The sequence below is a fragment of the Musa acuminata genome, chromosome BXJ3-3 (genome assembly GCF_036884655.1).
Source record: "Musa acuminata AAA Group cultivar baxijiao chromosome BXJ3-3, Cavendish_Baxijiao_AAA, whole genome shotgun sequence".
In the NCBI taxonomy this organism is placed as follows: Eukaryota; Viridiplantae; Streptophyta; class Magnoliopsida; order Zingiberales; family Musaceae; genus Musa; species Musa acuminata.
In genome coordinates this window covers 1,695,134-1,717,134 of record NC_088351.1, presented here as the reverse complement: position 1 = coordinate 1,717,134, position 22,001 = coordinate 1,695,134, and the positions used below count along the sequence as shown (strand labels likewise).

At 37.1% G+C, this 22,001-nt stretch overlaps 2 protein-coding genes across 2 annotated transcripts; both read right to left on the bottom strand.

The window, feature by feature from the left end:
• Positions 1 to 524: 524 nt before the first annotated feature.
• LOC135633820 (protein PSK SIMULATOR 1-like) lies at positions 525 to 6,295 on the bottom strand. The gene is made up of 12 exons (XM_065143758.1): positions 6,287 to 6,295; positions 5,339 to 5,664; positions 5,121 to 5,213; positions 4,932 to 5,022; positions 4,069 to 4,159; positions 3,159 to 3,256; positions 2,830 to 2,899; positions 2,447 to 2,547; positions 1,703 to 1,819; positions 1,544 to 1,620; positions 1,370 to 1,414; positions 525 to 1,279 (listed from the first exon to the last, which is right to left on the bottom strand). Exons 1-12 carry the CDS (start codon positions 6,293 to 6,295, stop codon positions 778 to 780), a joined length of 1,620 nt encoding a protein of 539 aa, XP_064999830.1. The 3' UTR covers positions 525 to 777.
• A 10,115-nt stretch (positions 6,296 to 16,410) lies between these two features.
• On the bottom strand, positions 16,411 to 21,872 carry LOC103977076 (protein-tyrosine-phosphatase PTP1). Its single transcript, XM_009392486.3, has 9 exons — positions 21,513 to 21,872; positions 21,242 to 21,338; positions 21,044 to 21,126; positions 20,780 to 20,917; positions 19,081 to 19,218; positions 18,668 to 18,816; positions 18,433 to 18,574; positions 16,888 to 16,971; positions 16,411 to 16,794 (listed from the first exon to the last, which is right to left on the bottom strand). Exons 1-8 carry the CDS (start codon positions 21,777 to 21,779, stop codon positions 16,900 to 16,902), a joined length of 1,086 nt encoding a protein of 361 aa, XP_009390761.2. The 5' UTR covers positions 21,780 to 21,872; the 3' UTR covers positions 16,411 to 16,794; positions 16,888 to 16,899.
• Between the last annotated feature and the right edge of the window lie 129 nt (positions 21,873 to 22,001).

Sequence of the window (22,001 nt, the reverse complement as noted above, 5' to 3'; positions counted from 1 at the left end):
GACTGCATGATTTATCGTCATTTTTTTTTTTTTATTAATTAAAAAATATCTAAATCTTTAGTCCATAGTTTGACATTTGACAGCACTTATTTTTACAGATAAGTAGATGTTTATATGCTACTAATTATGCTACTTCTCAAGGTTTGCTGCTGTGCATATATATATATGTATATATATATATATGTGTATATATATATATATGTATATATATATATATGTATATATATATATACATAAATATATGTATATATATATACATACATATATATATGTATATATATATATATATATATATATATATGTATATATGCATATATATATGTATATATGCATATATATATGTATATATATATATACATAAATATATGTATGTATATATACATACATATATATATGTATATATACATAAATATATGTATGTATATATACATACATATATTTTATGTATATATATATATATATACATATATATACATATACATATATATATATGTATATATATATGTTCATAATACTATATATAATGACACAAACAGAGAAAAATTATATTACCGGAAGAATCGTTCTCACCTTGTACAGTAATGACCATTTAACCTCATTCCTACTGACTTTGTTCATTGTCGTACACATGGAACATATCGATCATGACAACAATTACGAACATTACAGACATGTTTAGTGACTCTTTACAAGTTCATGTTGGCCCCTTGGCTCAGCCAAATTTTGGGAGACATGCATGTGATGTACACGAAAAAAATCAGACCAATTCGTCATCTTTTACGGAGATTGTAAGTTGGTACATCGGTCCACTCTTTCAGGTATTCTTAATGCTCTCTTCCTGTTGATGTCGAAACTGACAACAGTCGTAGGTGAAAACTCTTTGTACTCCCTTGTTGTGGAGTGACTACTGCTTATCTTCTGCTTGCTAGTTGTTGGTCCGCAAGTGCCAAATTCCTGGCTTTTGCGGATCCCCGGAGTTGGTTTCTTCAAGTTGACATCTCGCAACATCTCTTGGTCTACTGAGGTAATTTTAGATAGAAAACCGATTGGTTTGATCACTGGTGAAGAGATTGATGATCTCTTTGTTGCAGGAGAACAACTAGGCGATTTAACAGGGGGATTAAAGCCAGCATTGCCAGGCCTACACCGAACTGTAAGGTGGTGAAGCCACACCACCAAGTCTAGTATGTATGTTTCGGTCTTTGCCTTGTCTGCATGGTAGAGTGTCTCGATCTTGACTACACCAGTTTGCGCAGCAGCAATCTGATTCAATTCGATCCTGAAAGAAAAACACACATCCCAAATGACTTGCTTTTACATTAGTAGATGCCAAATTTTCCACAAGGAAAGCAGTGAATTAGCTACTGACCTTGTTTTTGCCCATTCACCAACCCAACCAAAGCCTTGGTGTGCTCTGATGATTTGCGATGGCCACAAGTAGAAACACAAGTGCAAGTCATTGGACAAAAAGATTCAATAAAATCAACAAAATTCTGTGTTATATGCTGAAGTATAAACAAAGATACTCAAAGAAAAAGGATACCTGATTGTATTGATTGCAAGTGGAAAAAGCCAATGCAAAGTTTTCTCCATCTCACATTTGATTTGAGGAACTGTTAGCTGCATACAAATTTTCATAAAATTATGATAACATCAGTCATTCTGTGGTCTGCGAAAGTGCTGAAGTTATGCATTAGCTTACCTCTTCCTTGAACTGAAAAAATTGCAACTTAGAACGTAAAGCAGATTTCACGCTGGGTGGCAATCCTTGGTACAATGAGTGTCTCGTGCTTGGAGGCACAGAACTCGATTGTGAAACCTAATACGCACAAGAGACAATGAGGACTGGAGCTAGGATTTGTTAAGTAAACAAACAATCAATGTTAGTCAGTAAAACCAATAGATTAATTCTATCACATGTTGAAGCATCTTTCTTGATATTTGTATTCCAGGAAAATCCCAGTTTTAGAACTATATGGTTCATATAGTTCTAATTTTTTGGTTTGCAGAACAGGGAGAAGAGAGAGAGAGAGAGTAGCAAACTTCGTTGATGCCTTTTCTCATCAAATTTACATTTCTCATATTATAACATCCCATTTCAGGCTTTAGGAGCTAGGGACATGCACCGAAGATGTAAAACCAAATATATTGATATATGGATCTCTTGTCTAGTAATCTGATATATGAAAAGGGGAACCAGAACTCTGCACTTAGCCTAAAATTAAAACTACATTAGAAGGAAAATTAATTTAGAAGGGCTTGGAGGTAATTTTCTGAAAAAAAGTTCTATAATGCCAAATCTATTGGAATAAATAATCTAAATTGCAGTTAAAAAAAAAGGAAAACAATGAAAAATCAGTACAATGAAACAATAAGATCAAAGATTAACAATATTTGTTAACGATAGACAAGCATTAAAAATTAGGTGTCACAATAAAAGACTTACAAGTGCAACAATTTGGGTTATGACATTTGCATAGTGCAATGCAAGGCCGGCCTGTCCTAATCTCTGATGAACATTGGAAACTCCAACATGTTTATCTCCATCTACAGAAGGACAAGAAAACATTTTTAAACCTTTCCAAGAAGTTGAGAGCAGCACAGTAATTAGATTAAAATTTGTATGTTGAATGCAACGTAAAAATGGGTTATCACTCATTAGGAAAAAGGCACATAAATTCTACAACCTTCAATAAAGTTAAAATACTGGGTCCGGGTTTGAACTTTGAAGTATTAATCACAAGGGGTGACCAACAATTTGTCTTCATATTAGTGAAGAGAATAATAGTATTTGAGTAATGAGTTATAACTGTTGAGAGAAAAAAATACCAGCAAGCTGAAAGGTAGCATGAATCTCCAAATACAAAAAGTGAACAATCACCATGAGTTTTGCCATGACCTATAATAAAGTTTGAATAGTTTTATTAATCACCCAAGTAGTTGAAAAAGAAAATCCTTCATTATTGTGCAGAATATTTATATATCAGAAAGACTAGAATAGAAGAGAATAAGTAAATTATATTACCACAAAAACATAAAAATCAGAGATTCAAGCGACCGACGAACAAAAATACTAAAGAAAGTTGATAATTAATAATCATAGTGTGTGTGACAGGACTTATTATATTGCAATATGTAAATCAGTACCATCAGCTTACCTCTTCCAAACTCTTCGACCAAAATGACTTTTTCTTTAAGAATTTTACATTCTTATGTTGGCTCTTCAGTTCTTCCCTTAGAATCAGATGGCTGTCCCCTGCATGTGAACAAAGCAGAAGATGAGCTGTTTGTGATGGACTAAATCTGGTATCACTGTTATCACATGAGAACAGCAATGATTTAATGTTAAATTGAAGTTCAAAAGTTTTTTAGAGTACTATTATCATGTTGATGAATGCATTATCTAAAGAATAAAATCAGTAAAGAAATACAGAATTGAGAGAAAAACCTTTGAGTACAGTTCCCTCAGTTTTCATAGTCCACGTTTTGTGTCATGGTCTAGTTTTCTTTGTATTCACTTAGGCTGGAATCCATGGTTCCAATACCCTAAGCTTTCTTCCTTCAGTATGGTAATTATGGCTTCATTTTATGACAACTCGACTCTAATCTTGAGTCGACTGTCATAAATTATTAAAGATTTTGTTACTTGTAAAATGTGGTAATCTTGATGGTTTCATGCCAGAGTTTGCTTGAGATAGATTTTTAATTACCACCAACTTAATCTCTTTGTCATGACATGGCCACATTGACTTTGAGTAGAAAATTCTGAGTTCTCTTTTTTTAGGAAAAGTACTCTTAGTTGTACTGAGGAAGAAAACCACAATATTTTCAAGGACAAAAACTGGTTGTAGGCATTTGATGATCATTTCTAAATTAACTAAAACAAAACAGCATTTCGACATGTTTTTTGAACAATGTAGAGGCAAAGCATTCATCCAGATAAGCATCAGTTACTTCATTATATGAGGTCTAACCTGTATTCTAGAAGCTTAAAGTAAGAAAATGTTTAGCACTGTAGTCTCAAAATCATGATTAAATTCAGGATATTCATTTATAAAGCCACTCTACCTCTTTGAACTGGATGTTCAATCTTGTCCTGAAGTCTCCGTTGATATTCTTTCTCTGATCTACCCAAGTCATACATCTCATGGTACAGGTCCTAGGAGGTATAAAATTTAATGAACAAAGAAGGAAAAATTTTCTCAGGAAATCAGAAGAATAACCATGTTTCAGAAAATGATAAATGCCCAGAAAGAGTCAAGGAGCAAGTCTGTAACAATTTCAAATCAGATTAGTGGTTCATGAAAACAACAAGAAATGCACTTTATCAAAAGTAGTCAACAGCACTTTGATCTTACTACCTGTACATGAAAAAAATAATGCATAGATCAGTGTTATATGCACTTGTGTCTCTATCAGGATATTGTGTTTATATTGTGCTAGCAAAGTTGTCTTTAGCAAACTTCGTTTGACCCATTAATTACACATTGGATAGACCATCACTTGTGTCTCTACCAGTATATTGTGTTTAGATTGTGCCAACAAAGTTGCCTTTAGCAAACTTCATTTGACCCATTAATTACACATTATATGCAGCCTCTTTCGAAAACATAAATAGTAGGTTCCTTTAGGCACACAAAATGCTAAATATAGACACAAATCTTTAATATTCAATTTCAGTGAAAAATGGCAATAGCTATATATATGATTTGCTTAATAAGCAATGAGCATTCTAGACATGATGAACATGAAGGGCACTGCAATGCCAATTTAAGTGTTAACATTGTCAAAACTTGTTTCTGACTAGTTGCAGTAAATAAACCAGAGTACAAAAAAAACTAGTTTTGCACAGTTAACCATCAATATTCACAAAAATCATGAAAACTTGATAGTAAAATGGAGAAATTTTACTATCAAGGAGGAATACTAACAGCTGTATACCGAACCAATGTCATCAAATACTGCATCGCCCCTAGTGCTCTTTCTCTCATTTGCTTCTGAGGTGTAAGTTTTGAATCAAATCTGAAAATTGATGAAGCAGCAATGTGACATTTTTATTGCATCAAATGTCATTAAATCCAAACAGTGATAATATGTCTGTATGAATTATCAGTATTTACTTGGCAAAACAGCGGTCTAGGTTGTGCCATTGAGGATCTTTGCATCGGTTACCAAATCGAACAACCTCATCAACAAATACTTTAAGCTCTTCTCTGTTAATTTGAGAAAAAAAATCCAGCACTTTTCCATTAGAAGTAAAAGTGTTTGTGTTTACTTATCTTTCTCTCGCAGCTACTTTCCAGATTAACATTGCAATAATTCTGAGTCAATTATTCACCTCTTATCAGCTGCAGCAATTTGCAATAACTCATCCATATCATTCGAGACCATGCGTAGCACACCTTCTGATGGAAGCACCACTTCTTTTAAATGCTTTATGTTTTCCCTTGAAAGTGATTGCATGAGATTAGCACCTCTAACTACTGAATTGGCCACCTCGAAAGCCAATATAGAGATTTTTTCCCCTTTTGTTGTGACCCCCTTCATGAAGCTGCTACCAGATTTCAAACTTATCATGCTACTACCAAGCATGTCAAGAACATCAACTGCCTTCCCAAGTCCAACAGTACCAGCCCTTCCCAAGAGTGAACTCACTTCAGAAACCTGTAGCAAAGTGAAAAGAAAGGATATAATAGTACTTCATGAAACAAAAGGAGCACTTGAAACGATCACTTCGAGGTTCTTACTTAAGATGAACCGTATATGACAAACAGATGGTCAACTCTTTCTATATATTTCAGGTACATGGTGAGAGGACTGCTAAATGAATCAGATGAACATATATAGACAAATTACCAAGACATATCAGTTAGGAACAACAACTGATAAATGAAAATTATAGTTCCAGGATGATGAATGGCTTTGGAATAATTGTGAATATACAACATGCATATTTGATCATACACAGTGCATTATCCATTTCCTCTATAAAACGTGAGAATTGTGCATGAAAACTATAGGGTTCACTTGATAGAAGTGCATGTCCAATTGAAGGTCATGTGGAAACTTAAAGACTAGAGCAAGAATGGAGATGATCCATCCATCTTCTACAAGTCAAGAATTGGGAGGTAAATGCACAAATACATAATATACCAGTCCTAAGAACCATAGTATCTGGTAAAATGCAGAGTTATTTATGCTGTTGCGTGTCATTTTGAAGTTGATTTAACCGATATGCCTTCATATTCACAGATGAGAACAACAGAATTACAAAGAAGACACTTGCCTTTGTCATCCCTGAGTTTCCTGAGGCCACGGATTCTGATCCAGTTGACTTGGATTTATGCGAAGATGTTTTGCACAATTGCTGCTTTCCAGTTACAGTTTCGATTCCCCCTAAATCACTCATGTCAACTCTAGAGAACGTGCCTTCACGCGACTGTTTCTGCACAGTTTCTTCCAGTGGCATCGTCTGGTAGATGCTCTCTGCCTTTCCATAAGATTCGTGAGCCACAGAGAAACTGTCGCCAAAGCCATTGCCGTCAATTGTGATTGCATCTGGCGAGCTATCTAGCGCAGATATCTTAGCGCAAATCCCGCCCATTGCACTAAATCCTTATTCTGTCAATCCTCCCTCTTCTTTCTCATGAAGATGAACTGAGCAATGCAAGCTCCGATGTTAGCCCCAACCCATAAAGGCATCCTGGAAACCAAAAAGGAACAATCTTTATAACCATTTACCATTTTCCACGGCCAATTCCACAACAAGCAAGAAACTCAAAACCAGATAAAAGGTCGAATTTTTAGAACAGACGATTCCGAATCTATACAAGGAAATGGGTCAAACAACACTCCAGGAAGAAAAGGTTCGACCTTTGGTCGACGCAACGAAGAACGAAACCTCCGAGTGTCGAACAGTGGAGGCGGAAAAGCGTCAGCGCCGCCGACGGCGCGATCGATAGCTCAAGATGTGATCTTTCTCGCGGACACGGAGAGGCAGAGGGCAGAGAAATCGGATGCCGGAAGAGGGAGGACGAGCGGCTTAACGCTCGAGGACGAGCTTCCAATTCTCTACACCACCAATACAAAGCAACTTGGAATACCAAGTCCAACCACACAATCATAATAAAAACCACCACACTTTCCAAGATTAGCTAAACTGCATACAGAGATATAGTGTACAGATTGCATTTGCATTAGATATATGAAACAATGCAGCTCAATTCAATCGGTTTTGAGAATCGATACGAGAATATGCCTCCCTTCGAGCCACTGTTGGGAGCCAACCTCTACATGCATGCCGCTCTGGGGATATTGTTTCTAAAGTGATAAAAGGTAGATATTTCAACGTGGACTTTGGTATGATGTTTGACTTTGTTAATCTATTTGTGAGCCAATCATGGCTTTTTTTAATTTGATCCTTCTTATTTGTCAGCAGAAGAACAATAGTTGATGACATCTCATCCCATCAAAAGTGGGATTGGATGCGGAGAAGAAGCTGTTAGAAGATCAGATTGCGAGTAATCAGTAGATTGATGAGAAAAAGTCAAAGCCTTGATATGGTTCGTTGAACTCTCATATTTCTTTTCTCCTTTTAAGATAGGGTTGACATTTTACTTTCATCAGGGTCAACTTCATAACCCAAGAGTAAGATCACATCAAGATTTTTTCCCCTTATTTTTTTATTTGTATGATCTCATGCTCACTAAAAATTATTGGACCATTTCTGAGACATGAATTTTCCTATCAGAAGATGCAATCCACAATATAACATGCGTTTCGAAAGAATTTTCTTAGGATGTTTCGAGTGGAATTACACTACGTGGATGTCTCAGGACTAGTTTTGTCCTATCATAACCAAGTCATACTTGCACCTCTCAGGTTACTAAAAAGTCAAACATGAGAATTTTTTCTCTTACCAGAATCAGGTTGGGATATTGATCTCCATATTAAGACAAATTGCACATTTTTCATTGCATTGTGATAGATGATCCCTCTGTAGATTATGGGCTTTCCTAAGTTTAATTAATCTTGTAACCTATTTGATGAGTTAAAATTATCATCTTGTAACCTAAATAAGCTTTACTGAGTCACCTGCTAATTTTCCAAGACATGTTTCTTCTTAGTTTGTCCTCGATAAATCTGTAAATCCCACTCGGGTGAAAATTAATTAGGCAAGTCTCCAAAGGAAACATCCTAGTGATTCAGATACAATTATGCATAGGTAAGATGTTAGGAAGTTGAAACCTGCTATAAGTATGTTAAATGCATGTTATGTAATACTTAAAAGATTGCGACATATATGTAGCTCAAATCACCTTAATTTTTCTTGGATGATCAACACAATCTGAAATTTTCATTGAATGGGGCAAGACTTGTCAACAATCTTGTGAGCTTTGTGGATTATATTGCAACCACAGAAACTTCTAACCTGCAAATTTCACTTTGATGGAAATTGTTTAAACAAAGTAATGCAATTAAATGAAAAAAAGAGCAAACTATTGATGTACTGTCAACCTGAATGCATAAGTCATGCCTGTAGGTTTTACCTCTTATATTTGTGTGTGAGATGATCAATTGAATAATGCCTGCAGTGGAGAAGAAGATTGCATCCATTCTTATGTAAAAGCCCACGAAGCAACCAAAAGTCAAACATAAACGTAGGCAACATGTAGCAAGTCCAAGCTACATAAGCCACCTATGACATATAGAATGTGCCAATTTCATGTATAATATATTGATCAAGAAGTCAAGGAATGAGTCTATTCTTTCTTCTAGATTTTCTTTTCTTTGGTATGTTAGTGTTTAAAATCTTCCTCGTTTGCATGCCAGTTTCTCTATGATTTATATTTGCGTAGAACAACTAGCAAGAAATGAAGTTTAGTAAAGGAAGCAAATGACCATGTCACCCTTCTTTCATGCTCTATGCACTAATACAGAAGACTCTAAGATGCAAAAGAAAAAGAAATCTTTTATATAGAAAAAAAAAAAACAAACAAACAAACCTGTGATGTCTCGACCAAAGCAAAAGTCAAGTATTAGAAAATGCAAAACCATGGGTACATCAGAACTAGCAACACAATTATGGCAAAAGTCAAGTATTATAAAATGCAAAGCCAAGAGGACACTGGATCTACTTGGAACACTAATTAAAATTGCTGTGTGATGTTTTCTATCATTTCTTAAGCTTATGAAACTTTCAACTGTATAGGATTAAAGACATGTTCTCTTTACAGAAAGAAAACATGAGTTGTGTTTACTGCATCTGTGAATCGCCATATAAGTCTAGTATTTATTATAAATCGCATAATTCAAGGGACATAAGAACTGCTTGAACCCTGATTTTAATTGTTTGAGCTAATGGAATTCCCAACCACACAAGATTAAAGGCATGCATTAAATACAGAAGGAAAACTAAAGGGAGATCTGTGAATCACCATCAAAATCAAGTATTATAAAATGCACAACTAAAGGGAGATCAGAACTACTTGGAACCTGATTTAAATTGTTTAGTGATGCTTTCTAACACTTCCCAAGCTAATGGAACTTTTAACTGTGCAGGATTTAAGATATATTTTCAATACAGAAGGAAAACATGAGTTGTGTGTTTAATGCATCTGCAAATCAGTGGAAGTTGCCATGTATTGTTGAGTGAAACAAAGTTAACTGTAAGCTTACTCAAAAACCATGGCACCACTAATTAACCTCTGCTATTAAACTATGGATTGTCAAGAACCATGAACATTTCAATATATTAGACCAGAAGAAAGTATATACCGTTTGGAGGTTGGTGATGCAGTGGCTTGAACGTTTAATTAACCTTCTTTGGGATGAGCTGACAAACCCCATGCAAAATGCATCAGATACTTGTTGGGTAGCACATAAATTTTTCCCTATTCATTGGTTTTCCTCGAGGTGAATTACCTTCATTCTCACAAGGCGACAACACTTTTGCTACGGCTGGTCACTTGTTATCCTTTTCCACTTGATACCTGGTGCTGCGAGGTGGTGGTCAAACCAAGGGAAGGGACCTCCGCAAGGTCAACTGCCCTGAGCAATATCATCAGTGAGCGTACAGCAAAAGACAAAAGGCTTAATCCAGAGGCTGCCAAGACTGAATATTAATTGCATAAATGATACTGTCAAGAATCTCATAGGTTTGCAGGCATGCAACAATAGTAGGATGAATAAACATGAAGCTCAGGCTACCCCCCCCCCCCCATCGCCATGTGTTCAATTCTGGTGTTTTGCTTCCCCTGTTTGTTCTTCAGTCAGCAATTACACTCTTCAGCATCAGCATCCTGAAAAATAAAAATCCATACCAACCAAAAGTTTCAGCACCATTCGTAAAAATTAGCAGCAAAAATAATCCTTATCCTGTGCTACTATATAACAGTCTAACCATTCTTCTCATATAATTCACTGCACAAATGCCATTTCTTTTCCTAAAGCGCCACACTCATACCAATTGATTAGTCAAACTCAGCACTTGTTGAGCATTCAACAGATGGGCAACACTTGAAAAGTATTTGGAGAATACTTTTTTTCAGACCTGAAAAAAATGCACATACAAATCTGACAGAAAAACAATCTGCAAATAATATCCAGTGAAGATTCTCAAACAAAGATGTACCATGTAAAAAAAAAAAGAATCAATGTTTTGAACCAGTTGAGCCTCTACACTGTTGATTTGTCCATGCATTAGAGTTTCAGTCATGCAATGCATATAGAAGATACACCAACCTAGATATAACAGGGTCTGGCAGTTCCAAGGTAACACTATGTTAGAACCCTTGCCGATTCTAAACTTAGGGTTGATCTCTTTAGGGGATCGACCTCCTTGGAACCCTTGCTACTCAAAGGCTGTAGAAAAGATTCATCTATTGCTTATGAAAAGAGAAGAAATACATGGCTATTTATAGGGCTTCTAAACCCTAACTCCTAATATGACTCCTACTTAAGACTCTTACTTCTAACCAACTCCTAGTAGGACTCCTAGTCAAGACTCCTATTCCCTTATAACTCCTAATTCTTCTCTAAGAAAACACCTCATACATGAATGCCCCTCTCAATTAGGACTCTCCTAGCTAGAGTCCGAACAGTTTTACATGAATGTCCCTCTCAATTAGGACTCTCCAAGCTAGAGTCCTAACAGACCCGCCCGCCCTCTTCAAATCAGCCTTATCCTCGAGGCTGATGATTCGTGAATTCTGGGAATTTGATCTTCAAGTCATCATAGTTCTCCCAAGTGGCATCTTCTATTGGTAGGTTCGCTCACTGTATTAGCACTTCATTAGTGGGTCATCGTCGTCGAGTCACGATCCGTCGATCAATAATGGCACTTGGCTGGGTCTGGAGTTCTCTTTGGGTAGTCATATTTGGTGGGTGGCTTTGGGCTGTCTCCAAGCACCTATTTAAAACTTTCGTCTAGCCGTCGGTTTGTGGGTGATATGCCATACTCTTTTTCAATTTAATTTAGTACCCTGCATATGGAATAACTTTGTCCAAAATCTGCTCGTGAAGATGCAAGTAGAATTTATCGTAAGCACAATGCGTCCCTTATAGTGTAATTCTTTTGAGTCCCAATTGTAATGAGTCATGGGGCTTGGTGCTTCCTCCAACTTTTTTATAATCTTACTAGTCTTTGAATCTTCCTGTCATTCTAACTTAATATCCTTAAGAAAGTCGCTGGTCGGAAGTGAAACGGTCGAAACTTCAACTTGCTCGGGTAGCTGCGAAAGCGCATCTACAAGAACATTCTCTTTCCCCTTTTTGTAAGTTATTTCAAAATCAAATCCAAGAAGTTTTGTTACCCATTTTTGCTGCTCGGGGGAAGATATCTTCTGCTCCAAGAGATATTTTAGGCTTTTATGGTCGGTCTTGATTTGAAAGTATCGCCTGATCAAGTACAATCTCCACCTCGTTGCTACGCGCACAATGGCGAGCATCTCCTTATCATATGTTGACATATTTTGATCGGAGGGAGATAATGCCTTGCTAGTGTATGCGAGTGGTCGACCATCTTGCATGAGAATGGCTCCAATTCCGACTCCAGATGCGTCGGCCTCAATAATGAAGGGTCGGTTGAAATCTGGTAGTGTTAGCACCGGCGTTGTCGTCATGGTTGCCTTAAGTTTGTCGAAGGCAGCAGAGGCTCTGTCCGACCATTGGAAGACATCTTTTTTCAGTAAGGAAGTAAGTGGTGCACTGATCTCTCCATAGTTTTTCACGAATTTGTAGTAGTAGCCTGTTAAACCCAGAAAGCCATGTAGCAATTTTATGTTTCTTGGGGTCAGCCAGTTTTGCATTGCTCCAATTTTAAAGGGGTCTTCTGCCACACCTTCCTCTAATATGATATGCCCAAGATATTCCACCTTCTTTTGAAGAAAGCAAAAATTCATAGTGGTTGTTGTGTGTTCAAAAGGTGGCTTTCAGTATGTCTTCTTCACATACTTGTATTTGATGATACCCGGATCGAAGGTCCAGCTTTGTGAAGATTTGTGCTCCCTTTCATCAAGCAATTCATCTACTACTAGAATAGGGTATTTATCCTTGATGGTTATGCCATTGAGAGCTCGGTAGTCAACACATAATCGCCATGTTCTGTCCTTCTTTCGTATGGGGAGCACCGGTGAAAAGTAGGGGCTGCAACATGGCCGAATAACTCTTGTTTCGAGCATCGCTTTTACAATCCATTCTATTTCATCCTTCTGGAGATGTGGATACTGATATGGCTGAGCATTTGCTGGAGGTTTGCCTGGAAGAATCGTTATATAATAATCATGCCGGCGGGTAAGAGGTAGGTTGCGTGGTTCGTCAAATATATCTAAAAATTCAGCAAGCAAAGGAAGTAGATTTGGATCTTCAAATTCTGTTGACTCTCCCTTAGTTTGCTGCTCAAGTTGTACCAAAAACTCACTGCATGCTTTATGCAAAACCTTCTTCATTTGTTGTGTGCAAATCATCGTTACGTCGCCCCCACGTTTCCCGTGCAGTATCACCTGTTTCTCCTTACTATAAAATTTCATAATTAGTTTCATAAAATTCCAAGAAAAATCACCTAATGTTGTCAACCATTTAATTCTGAGCATTGCCTCATGATCATCAAGAGGAAGAAGGAAGAAATATGCAATTATCTCTTGGTCCTGCAACAATAGTTTCTCCTGCGGGCGCCTACGATCACACTTCAAAATCTGTCTGTCGGTGACCTTAACATCAAACCTGCAGCGATTCTCGATAGGTAATGCCATTCGGATAGCAACCTTACTGTTTAGGATATTATTAGTGCTGCCCATGTTGATGAAAACAGTGATCGGTTGTTGTTTGAGAAGGTCTCCAACTTTCATCGTTTGCGGGTTTGAGTAGCTGGCTAGTGCATGTACCGTAACTTCGGTCGGTTGTGGCTCTTCTTCTGCATCTTCTTCTTTATGTTCAATGCTCTCTTCTGGATATTCAATGACCTTTTCTTCTACTTCTACTGGTTCAATGATAAAAAGTCTCTCTTTACTACAGCGATGCTCATGGCTCCACGGCTCGTCGCAATGCCAACATAACCCCTTCGCAGATCGCTCCTGAAGCTCTTCTCTTGTCAACCATTTTGGTGCAGGGACTCGGTCAACAGTAGGGGGGGGCTAAGGGCTTCAATATTGCTGGTTGAGGAGTGACCCTAGTCCTTCGAGCTAAATGGTTCAATTTCTCCTCTTGATGTTGTGCGAAAGAGATGGCTGCCATAAGCGTATACGGTTGTCGCGCTTTAACTTCTCTTCGGATCTCCGGCTTCAAGCCCTCAATGAAGATCCTCAATAGCTATTTTTAAGACCAATCATGAGTTTGATTAGATAACCTTTCAAACCTGGTTTGGTACTCCTGAATGGTGGAAGTTTGTCGGATCTTTGCTAGTTGTCCATCAATATTCTCGTAATCGGTTGGTTTGAAGCGGATCAGCAGTCCTTCTTTGAATTGTTGCCATGAAAGGACTCCGTAAGTATATTCAAACCAGTCAAACCACTGTATAGCATCCCCTTCAAGATGTATAGCTGCAATTTTCACCATAGATGCATTTGCGGTTTTATGGTACTGAAAATATCGCTCCGCGCGCGAGATCCAACCAATCGGGTCTCCTTCTTCCCATCTAGGGAAGTCCACTCTCATGCATGGATAGTTGGGTTCAGTCATAGAGCCTCCCCTCCCATGGAACTCATCTCTCTGTGATATGATTTTTTCGGGCTTAGTGGTCGGCCCAATCTGAGTTCGATAAAGAGTGTCCGAATCTTATCCTTCATTCGCGCCTCCAAGGCTTCGAATTTAGCATTGATTGCCTCCTTGAATGTCATAGTATATGGCCCCAAATCAATGATGTTAAGATCTCTCTTTTACTGTTGGGTTAAAGGCATGTATAGGTTGAGAGAAGTGATGGTCGAAAGTGTTGGTGGATTGGTGGATGTAGGCTGCGGTTTAGGCTTGTTTTGTGACTGTTTTGGGTGCAGTTTGAGGGTGTGGTTTGGTAGAGTTTTAGGGATGTAGATGAAAGTTTTGGATCTGTGGTAGATGGTAGCAAAGGTTTGACAAAAATCCGTGGAAGTTGCAGCAAGTATGTGCTGTCTTGTAAGAGTAGAATTGTCATTGAAGAAACAACGGTTTCTCGACGTAATTTCCACCAAAAACTTGAGAGAATTGAGGAGGGAATTGATAGCAAAATCACAGTTTATATGAAAACAAGGATATCTAATTTAATCAAGAAAATCTCGGCAGTATAACAGCAAGGAAATTGGTGCAAGTTGCAATTGCAGAATTATCGTCGAAAAATTTCAGCGGGTTACGATGAAAATTTGCAGCAACATAAAATCGTTTTTAGAGATGAATTTCTTAATAGATCAATCTTAGATGGAATCCAAGATGATCTATGAAGTGTATAAGAAATTTCATTCAAAAAAGATTGCAAATAAATGGGTTAAGGCAACGATATACAGCTGAAATTTTCTGCAGCATAGATTTTCAAGTGCAGCAGATTGGACAAAAGATTAGTAGTTTATATTGAGAATTTTTCGATGAAACCAAAGGGAAATCTACTGTTAGGAAGTGTCAAAGATGTCATAAAAATTTCGTAAAAAATTGGATAGAAAAAGCACAGTAGCAAGATCAAACAGATGGTGCTATGCGGCTTGAATTCTGCAATTCAAGTGCAACAGATTGGACATAAAAGATCAGTAGTTTATATTGAGAATTTTTTGATGAAACCAAAGGGAAGTCCACTGTTAGGAAGTGTCAAAGATGTCATAAAATTTCGTAAAAATTTGGATAGAAAAAGCACAGTAGCAAGATCAAACAGATGGTGCTATGCGGTTGGAATTCTGCAATGTATCTTTCGTCGTAGAGATGAAAACTTTGTGACGAAAAGTTTATGCAGCAATATAGGAACGATTTTTTTTTTTTTCAAATAAGTATAACTAAATTGCAGCAGCAGTAAGGTAGGAAACCAGAACCTGTTGCAATTCACGGGGAGATCAAAGGATGATCCGCGGTGGTGGAAATGATGGCGGAATTCGATGACGATCTTTTAAGCAATTGTGGGAATTGCTTTGGATGGTTGTAGAGGGTTGATGGATGGCTGTGGAAGGGCAACGAGACGCCAAGAACGCTGCTCTGATACCAGGTGTTAGAACCCTTACAGATTCTAAACTTGGGGTTGATCTCTTTAGGGGATCGGCCTCCTTGGAACACTATAGGGGTTCCTCCCTCCAAGTTGCTGCTCAAAGGCTGCAGAAAAGATTCATCTATTGCTTATGAAAAGAGAAGGAATACATGGCTATTTATAGGGCTTCTAACTCCTAATATGACTCCTACTTAAGACTCTTACTTCTAACAAACTCCTAGTAGGACTCCTAGTCAAGACTCTTATTCCCTTACAACTCCTAATTCTTCTCTAAGAAAACACCTCCTACATGAATGCCCCTCTCAATTAGGACTCTCATAGCTAGAGTCCTAACAGAATGTCCCTCTCAATTAGGACTCTCCTAGCTAGAGTCCTAACAGTTTTACATGAATGTCCCTCTCAATTAGGACTCTACAAGCTAGAGTCCTAACACACTACCTATCAAATCTCTGGGACTCACCGTATCTGCTAACTTCTACATCATTGACAATAAAGCTGATGGATCAAAATGCCATTTTGACAAGACAATCTCTATGTTGGTGCTTTGATAGTAATAAAAACTTCCGAGGCATTCAGAAACATACATATCAAGCTAAAAGAATCTCCATCATGATAATTTTGTCCTTGATATTATAAACTATCAGATGTTACAAATTTTATCATACAGGTCAATGCGATGTGCAATGTTACCAACTAAAAACTAGGTCTTAGAGAATCTTTCATTGGCATAAGGAGATTCCAGCTACAAAGAATCAAAGTAGATGTAATCTCATAATTCATTAACAGAAGAGATGCCAACAGCAAAGAATCCACTGGACTTAGGAACTTGAGGATATACAAACTGACCAAACAGATCCAGCGGTCAGGTACATTAAGCTTCAAAAAAATTTGATATCTAAATTTTTTTGTTATCTCATCATCATGATAGTCTTTTTCACTTTAACAGTGTGCCAATAGTGACATCTTGAAAGCCATAAAGAAGTGCTTAAATCCTGTGCCGCAGCCTCTCTTCAACATACATTGGCAACTCAAGGGTTTCTATGCTGCATGTCTTCTGCTTCTTGACAACATTCTTGATACATAACAATACGAACAACAAGCTCTACTGCCCACATGAAGCAGAAAATGGCGATCGACATGTCCTGAAACATTTTTAACAGTCATGTTAAAATTTCAGTAATGTACATGCATATTTTAAATACTCTTTTTGCACTAGAAGATGCAGGTAGAGGTACCTTCAAGATCATCTAGTATTTGGACTTCGAGACAAGTTCCTCTAGTTCGTCCACAATTGCAGCATAGCAGAAGAAGTATTGTTCCTGATCGTCATTAGTACAAACATATTTCAGCAATGAACTCCTGTGACATCTTTCTGACTTAATAAGCAGTTTTCTATTAACCATTTCCCATTTCATTCATATTGTTGTATATCTTAAACAGCACTGGAAGTTCAAGTTGTTACCAAGAAAAATTAGTCAAGTAATCCAACAATAATAATTAGTTCATGTTATCATATGTGCGTATGTTTATTCATATGTATGATGCCAATGCTCAATGATTATGATAATACTGGCTCCCAACCATCTTCACCTTACCATGAATTTCTGAAGAATCAAGTTCATACTCATTTGTTTCATTGGATCTTTGGTTTAGGCATGCCATCAAGATGAAAGTTGATCCACACCAGAAGTCAACTAGTTCACCCTTATGCAATCTATCCATATCTAAGGGAATCCAAAATATTCCTACCTTGTTTGAACATACTTAAATTAAAGATGAAAGATATATATTCCTTATTCACCAACAAGCCTTTTAGATTTCACTGAAATCCCACTGGCCTAAATTTACTTTAAATAAGGTATCGAAAACTATATATATATATATATATATATATATATATATATATATATATATATATATATATATATATATATATGACTATAGAAAGTTCTGCAAAATGTAAAGAAAGCTGGCTTAGATTGACAACAAATTCTAAAAAATCTTTCAAATATTTAATTGACCCTCCTTTACACTAAAATGAGCAATATATATATGATCCCATACTAAATTGGGGAATAGCTAAGATAATAATCAACTTCATTTAACATAGACTAGTAGATAATTCATCAAGTTTTAGTTAAAACTAATTTAGCAGCATTTTACAAATATATTTTTTTTATTTTCCTCAAGGGCATTCATCGTCAGCGCCTCTAATCAAAGGTGGAGAAAGGGGGCCTAGGATGCATGTGGGAATTGGGAAAGAACTAATCCTCCTCTCTTTCCCTCTTGTGATTTTGTAATGAGAATGGCATATTGGTATTGCCTCAACTCAAAGAAAAAGTTATATTCATCCTGTTCAGAAAAAAATTTATTGTGACAGTCTAAGAGGTACATACAAATATCTTATTATTGCTTCAGAAGAAAAAAGAAGCGCACAACTGCAGGATTGCACCATTAATCTGTCTAGAAAAGAGCACAGTGCTTATCACAACATTAAGATTGTGTGGATTGTATATTTTCAATGATTTTGTATTTGATCTTTTATAGCAACTTACAGGCTTAATTTACATTATCTTTCTTTTTATGTCCAGCAGATATAAAATAAGAAACATGTTTTTCTTTTACTACAACTCTATGATTTAATTTTAGTTAAATGTATATTTATATATGTGAGAGTGTAAATCTGCACACCTGTGGCCTCTGACTCATGTAGCCCATCCTTGGATATTTATAAACTAAAACAGATAACAAAAAAGCAAGAAGAAACTCAAATAAGATACCACTGTCTGAACCATCCCAATCCGTTGGGATCTGAACTCTGCAACAGTTCTCACAAGATCTAAAGAAGACATATCACCAACAAGAACCCTTTGGATCGTGTTGTGAATGGTACAGTATGCACCAGTTCTTCCAATCCCTGCACTGAAAAAGAGGAACATAGAGTGTCAGACCTGGGGGATGATAAGGAGAAGAATATCGAGGCAAACCAGAAGCATTTTATTGCGAGTTCTAAACCTGCAATGCACAACAATAGGACCAATACTGGGTGGAACGTGATATATCCTTTTTAAAATTTCTCGCACTGATGCAGTATCTGCAGGCACCCCATGATCAGGCCATTCAGGGTACTGGATATGGAGAACAGGAAGAGTTGGCTTCACCAGCTACATGAAAAGCCTCCCGAAGAGATAAGATTTTATGATTAATGACACAACATTTATGATAAAAAACAAGGGTTAATCCTAAAGTTCAATTAGCAGTCCAAACATTTTCATAAAGAAAATGAATTGTTTATTTTAGTAAAATATGAAAAGCAACAAGTGTCAAATTATTATTTTTTTAACAGACGAGAACCAATTGACATGCTTATATTCACATAACAACAAACAAACAGAAAATGAGTGGAACAAACTTCCACATTGGTTCACCTCTTTATGCTTCACTTCCAAGCATCGCAGCACTAATGAAGAAGCACAGATTCTTGTATATTTCGTCTCAACACTGATTTTTCCAAATCCTCTAAGACCATCATCTGCTTGAAAATAATCTGCACATTTCCTCATCATCTGCCATTTTGTAAAGATAGAGATATATTTAAAGTAATAAAGGATGATATAAACGGCAATTAATACAAAGTGAGATAATGAATGTTATTAGAAAACTATGTAAATCAAGGAGTGATCTTATATTTAGATAATTCTACAAAGAGCTAGAAAAGTAGGTGAGTCAACCAATCGACAGTTCAAAGACATACTCAATAATGAAAAGCTCCAAAGAGACAAAAAAAAAAAAAGGAAACATGATTAGATAACATAATGGGAGGTATTGCAAACTTTGATGGGAATACTATTTACCAAGTAATGATTAAGGAAAAAAAATTCTTTGTGTTGCATATTAAGCACTTGTTAGCTTGTGCTCGAAATTGCCAAGGAATCATTAAGACTCTATGAGCAATCACTATCGCGAGTCAATCTAATGAGATAATTGATCTGAACCATCAGTCTAAATTGTATATGATCAAGTTAATAATAATACACCCAACCCATAAAGCCCTTATAAGTTTACTTAAGTATCCTTCTACTTCCATTGTGGGACTAAATGATAAGTATGATACATCATAGTGCATGTGTCCTAGCCAAGGAAATAAAGTTCATAACCAAAACCTAACATAGTGCATGTGTCCCAACCAAGTCTATGATGTGTCTTTTAGCTTCATCCATGAATAATCTTTTCCTACTCGAGTCCCTCATTATGCTTAATAGTATATCGACTCTGGTACCACTACATTGTAATGCTCCTTCCCAAGCCAGGTTAGATACAATGCTACAATCCCTATAAGAAACTAAATGGGAATTACAAGATACAAACCTCAACAAATAACTTGCACAACATATTTGTTATATGTTTGAAGTCATAATCAATTAACTCATAAATTATTCACAACATTCTCAACAGTTCACAACATCTCAATCTAAATAACATATATAGATAATAATTAAAATTTTAAAAAATCAAAGACCTCTAAGTTGTTCTTCTGCGCACATCCATGTACGAGCTATTCTTTAAATCTAAAACATTTGGAAGTAAGCATACAAACAATCCACAACTTTTAGCAATCACTAAATGTATCTAAAACTTCTCCAAATCGTTCCCTCTACTTGCTTGTGTTAAAAATCCTAGAAAAAAAATACAATGATACGATACCACCATACAGAATATCTAGCTTGACATCTCTTTTCCTAAGAGACCACTCGGTCCTTTTTTCCTTTTTTTTAGATCTTTGATTTTCATATTTCTCTAATTCTTTCTTTCCTCATAGCCTTCTCTCTTACATCTTTCTTTGTCAGACACATCAGTTTGATCTTTACAGGCTATAAGTAAATTATGCTGTTTTATATGGCTTTAGAAATCAAATACCAACAGAATCTCAATCCTTATTATGTCAAAGACTCAGCCTCATATGACTGACCTAGTAACTTGGAGGCATAAAACCTTAAAACCTCATGTTCCAAAAATGCTTTTGCTAAATTTAATGACAGTGTAGGCTCATTTAGCATTATAACCGTCACAATGTGTAACAAAGCAGCTGGATGTGTAACAAAAATTTCAGAGATTGCAACAAAGCACCTTGGGGTTATCAACAAGCGTTAGCATCACGATCACAGGACAACGGTGTTGGAATACCATCTCCCAGAAATCTCCAGAGGTCTCAGGAAGCGGACCTTGTGTAGCAATAAACCGTGAAACTTTCTCACCCGTACCAATCTGCATTCAAGGTTCGCCAAGGTAACCAAAGATGAAACTCCAGCACGTTTTACTGCTTTGGCCCATCCAACATAATTATACTCGATATGAACCAACACGAAATAGAAGTCGGTTAAGTGACTGTACCCCAATAAAGCTCGCATTAATGTAACCATTCGCCGAGGAGGTGTTGCCTTTTGTAGAGTCAAGAATAATCCTGTTATTATCAACTGAAAGAGAAAGAAGAAGGCGATCAATGAACTTTCCAGATCGAAACTCCAAAGTGTCCAAAGCGATTTAATTCTATCACTTAAAGACATAAGAAGATTTATTTTCCGCATTTACATGGGAGGACATCCATGTAGCGATTTTTCCCCAAATTTGCATCTCGCAGAGCCACCGAACACTTTCTCATCATCTCATCCTTCGTTAGCCTCATCTCCTGTCAAAAAAAAAACATGCCGATCGAATATTTCAGCTAAGAATTAGGAAGATGGAAGAATCGCTATCTGCCGACTTCGTGAATCTTTGTTAAGGGTACTAAATCCAGGCTGAGAGGAAATCAAGAGACCCAACATTCAGATGGAACGATTTCGAGAGAAGGGTCGACCAAGACCTGGAGGCGATCGAACGCCTGGGCGATTTTGGCTGGGGTTCTGAGCCTCCTCTTGAGGAAAGCTAGGGCTTCGGAACAAAGCTCGTGCTGTTCGCGCGAGAGGCGAAGCGGCGGCGGTGGATCCGAGCAGAGATCCCCGGGGTTGAAATTGGCGGAGGAGGAGGAGGAGGAGGAGGAAGCGGCTGTGGCCATCACCGGCGTGCGAGCCCCGCGGCTGCGGCCCGTGCAGTTCCCTGCCGCCTCGGTCTCGCTTTTCTCCCGATCCATGGAAGGCGAAGAACAACAGTCACTATTCGTATCACTGTTACTCACGGGCAGGTCTCCATGTCGCGAGAAAACGTTCCGTTGTCATGGCTATCAACTTAGAGATCACCAAATAATATCTCCTTCTTATTTGTTCATTTAAACGATTTTTTTAATGTTTTTATTATCTGACTGGGATAAAATATGAACAATATAGTTTCTATGAGCTGGCTTTTTTTTTTCTTT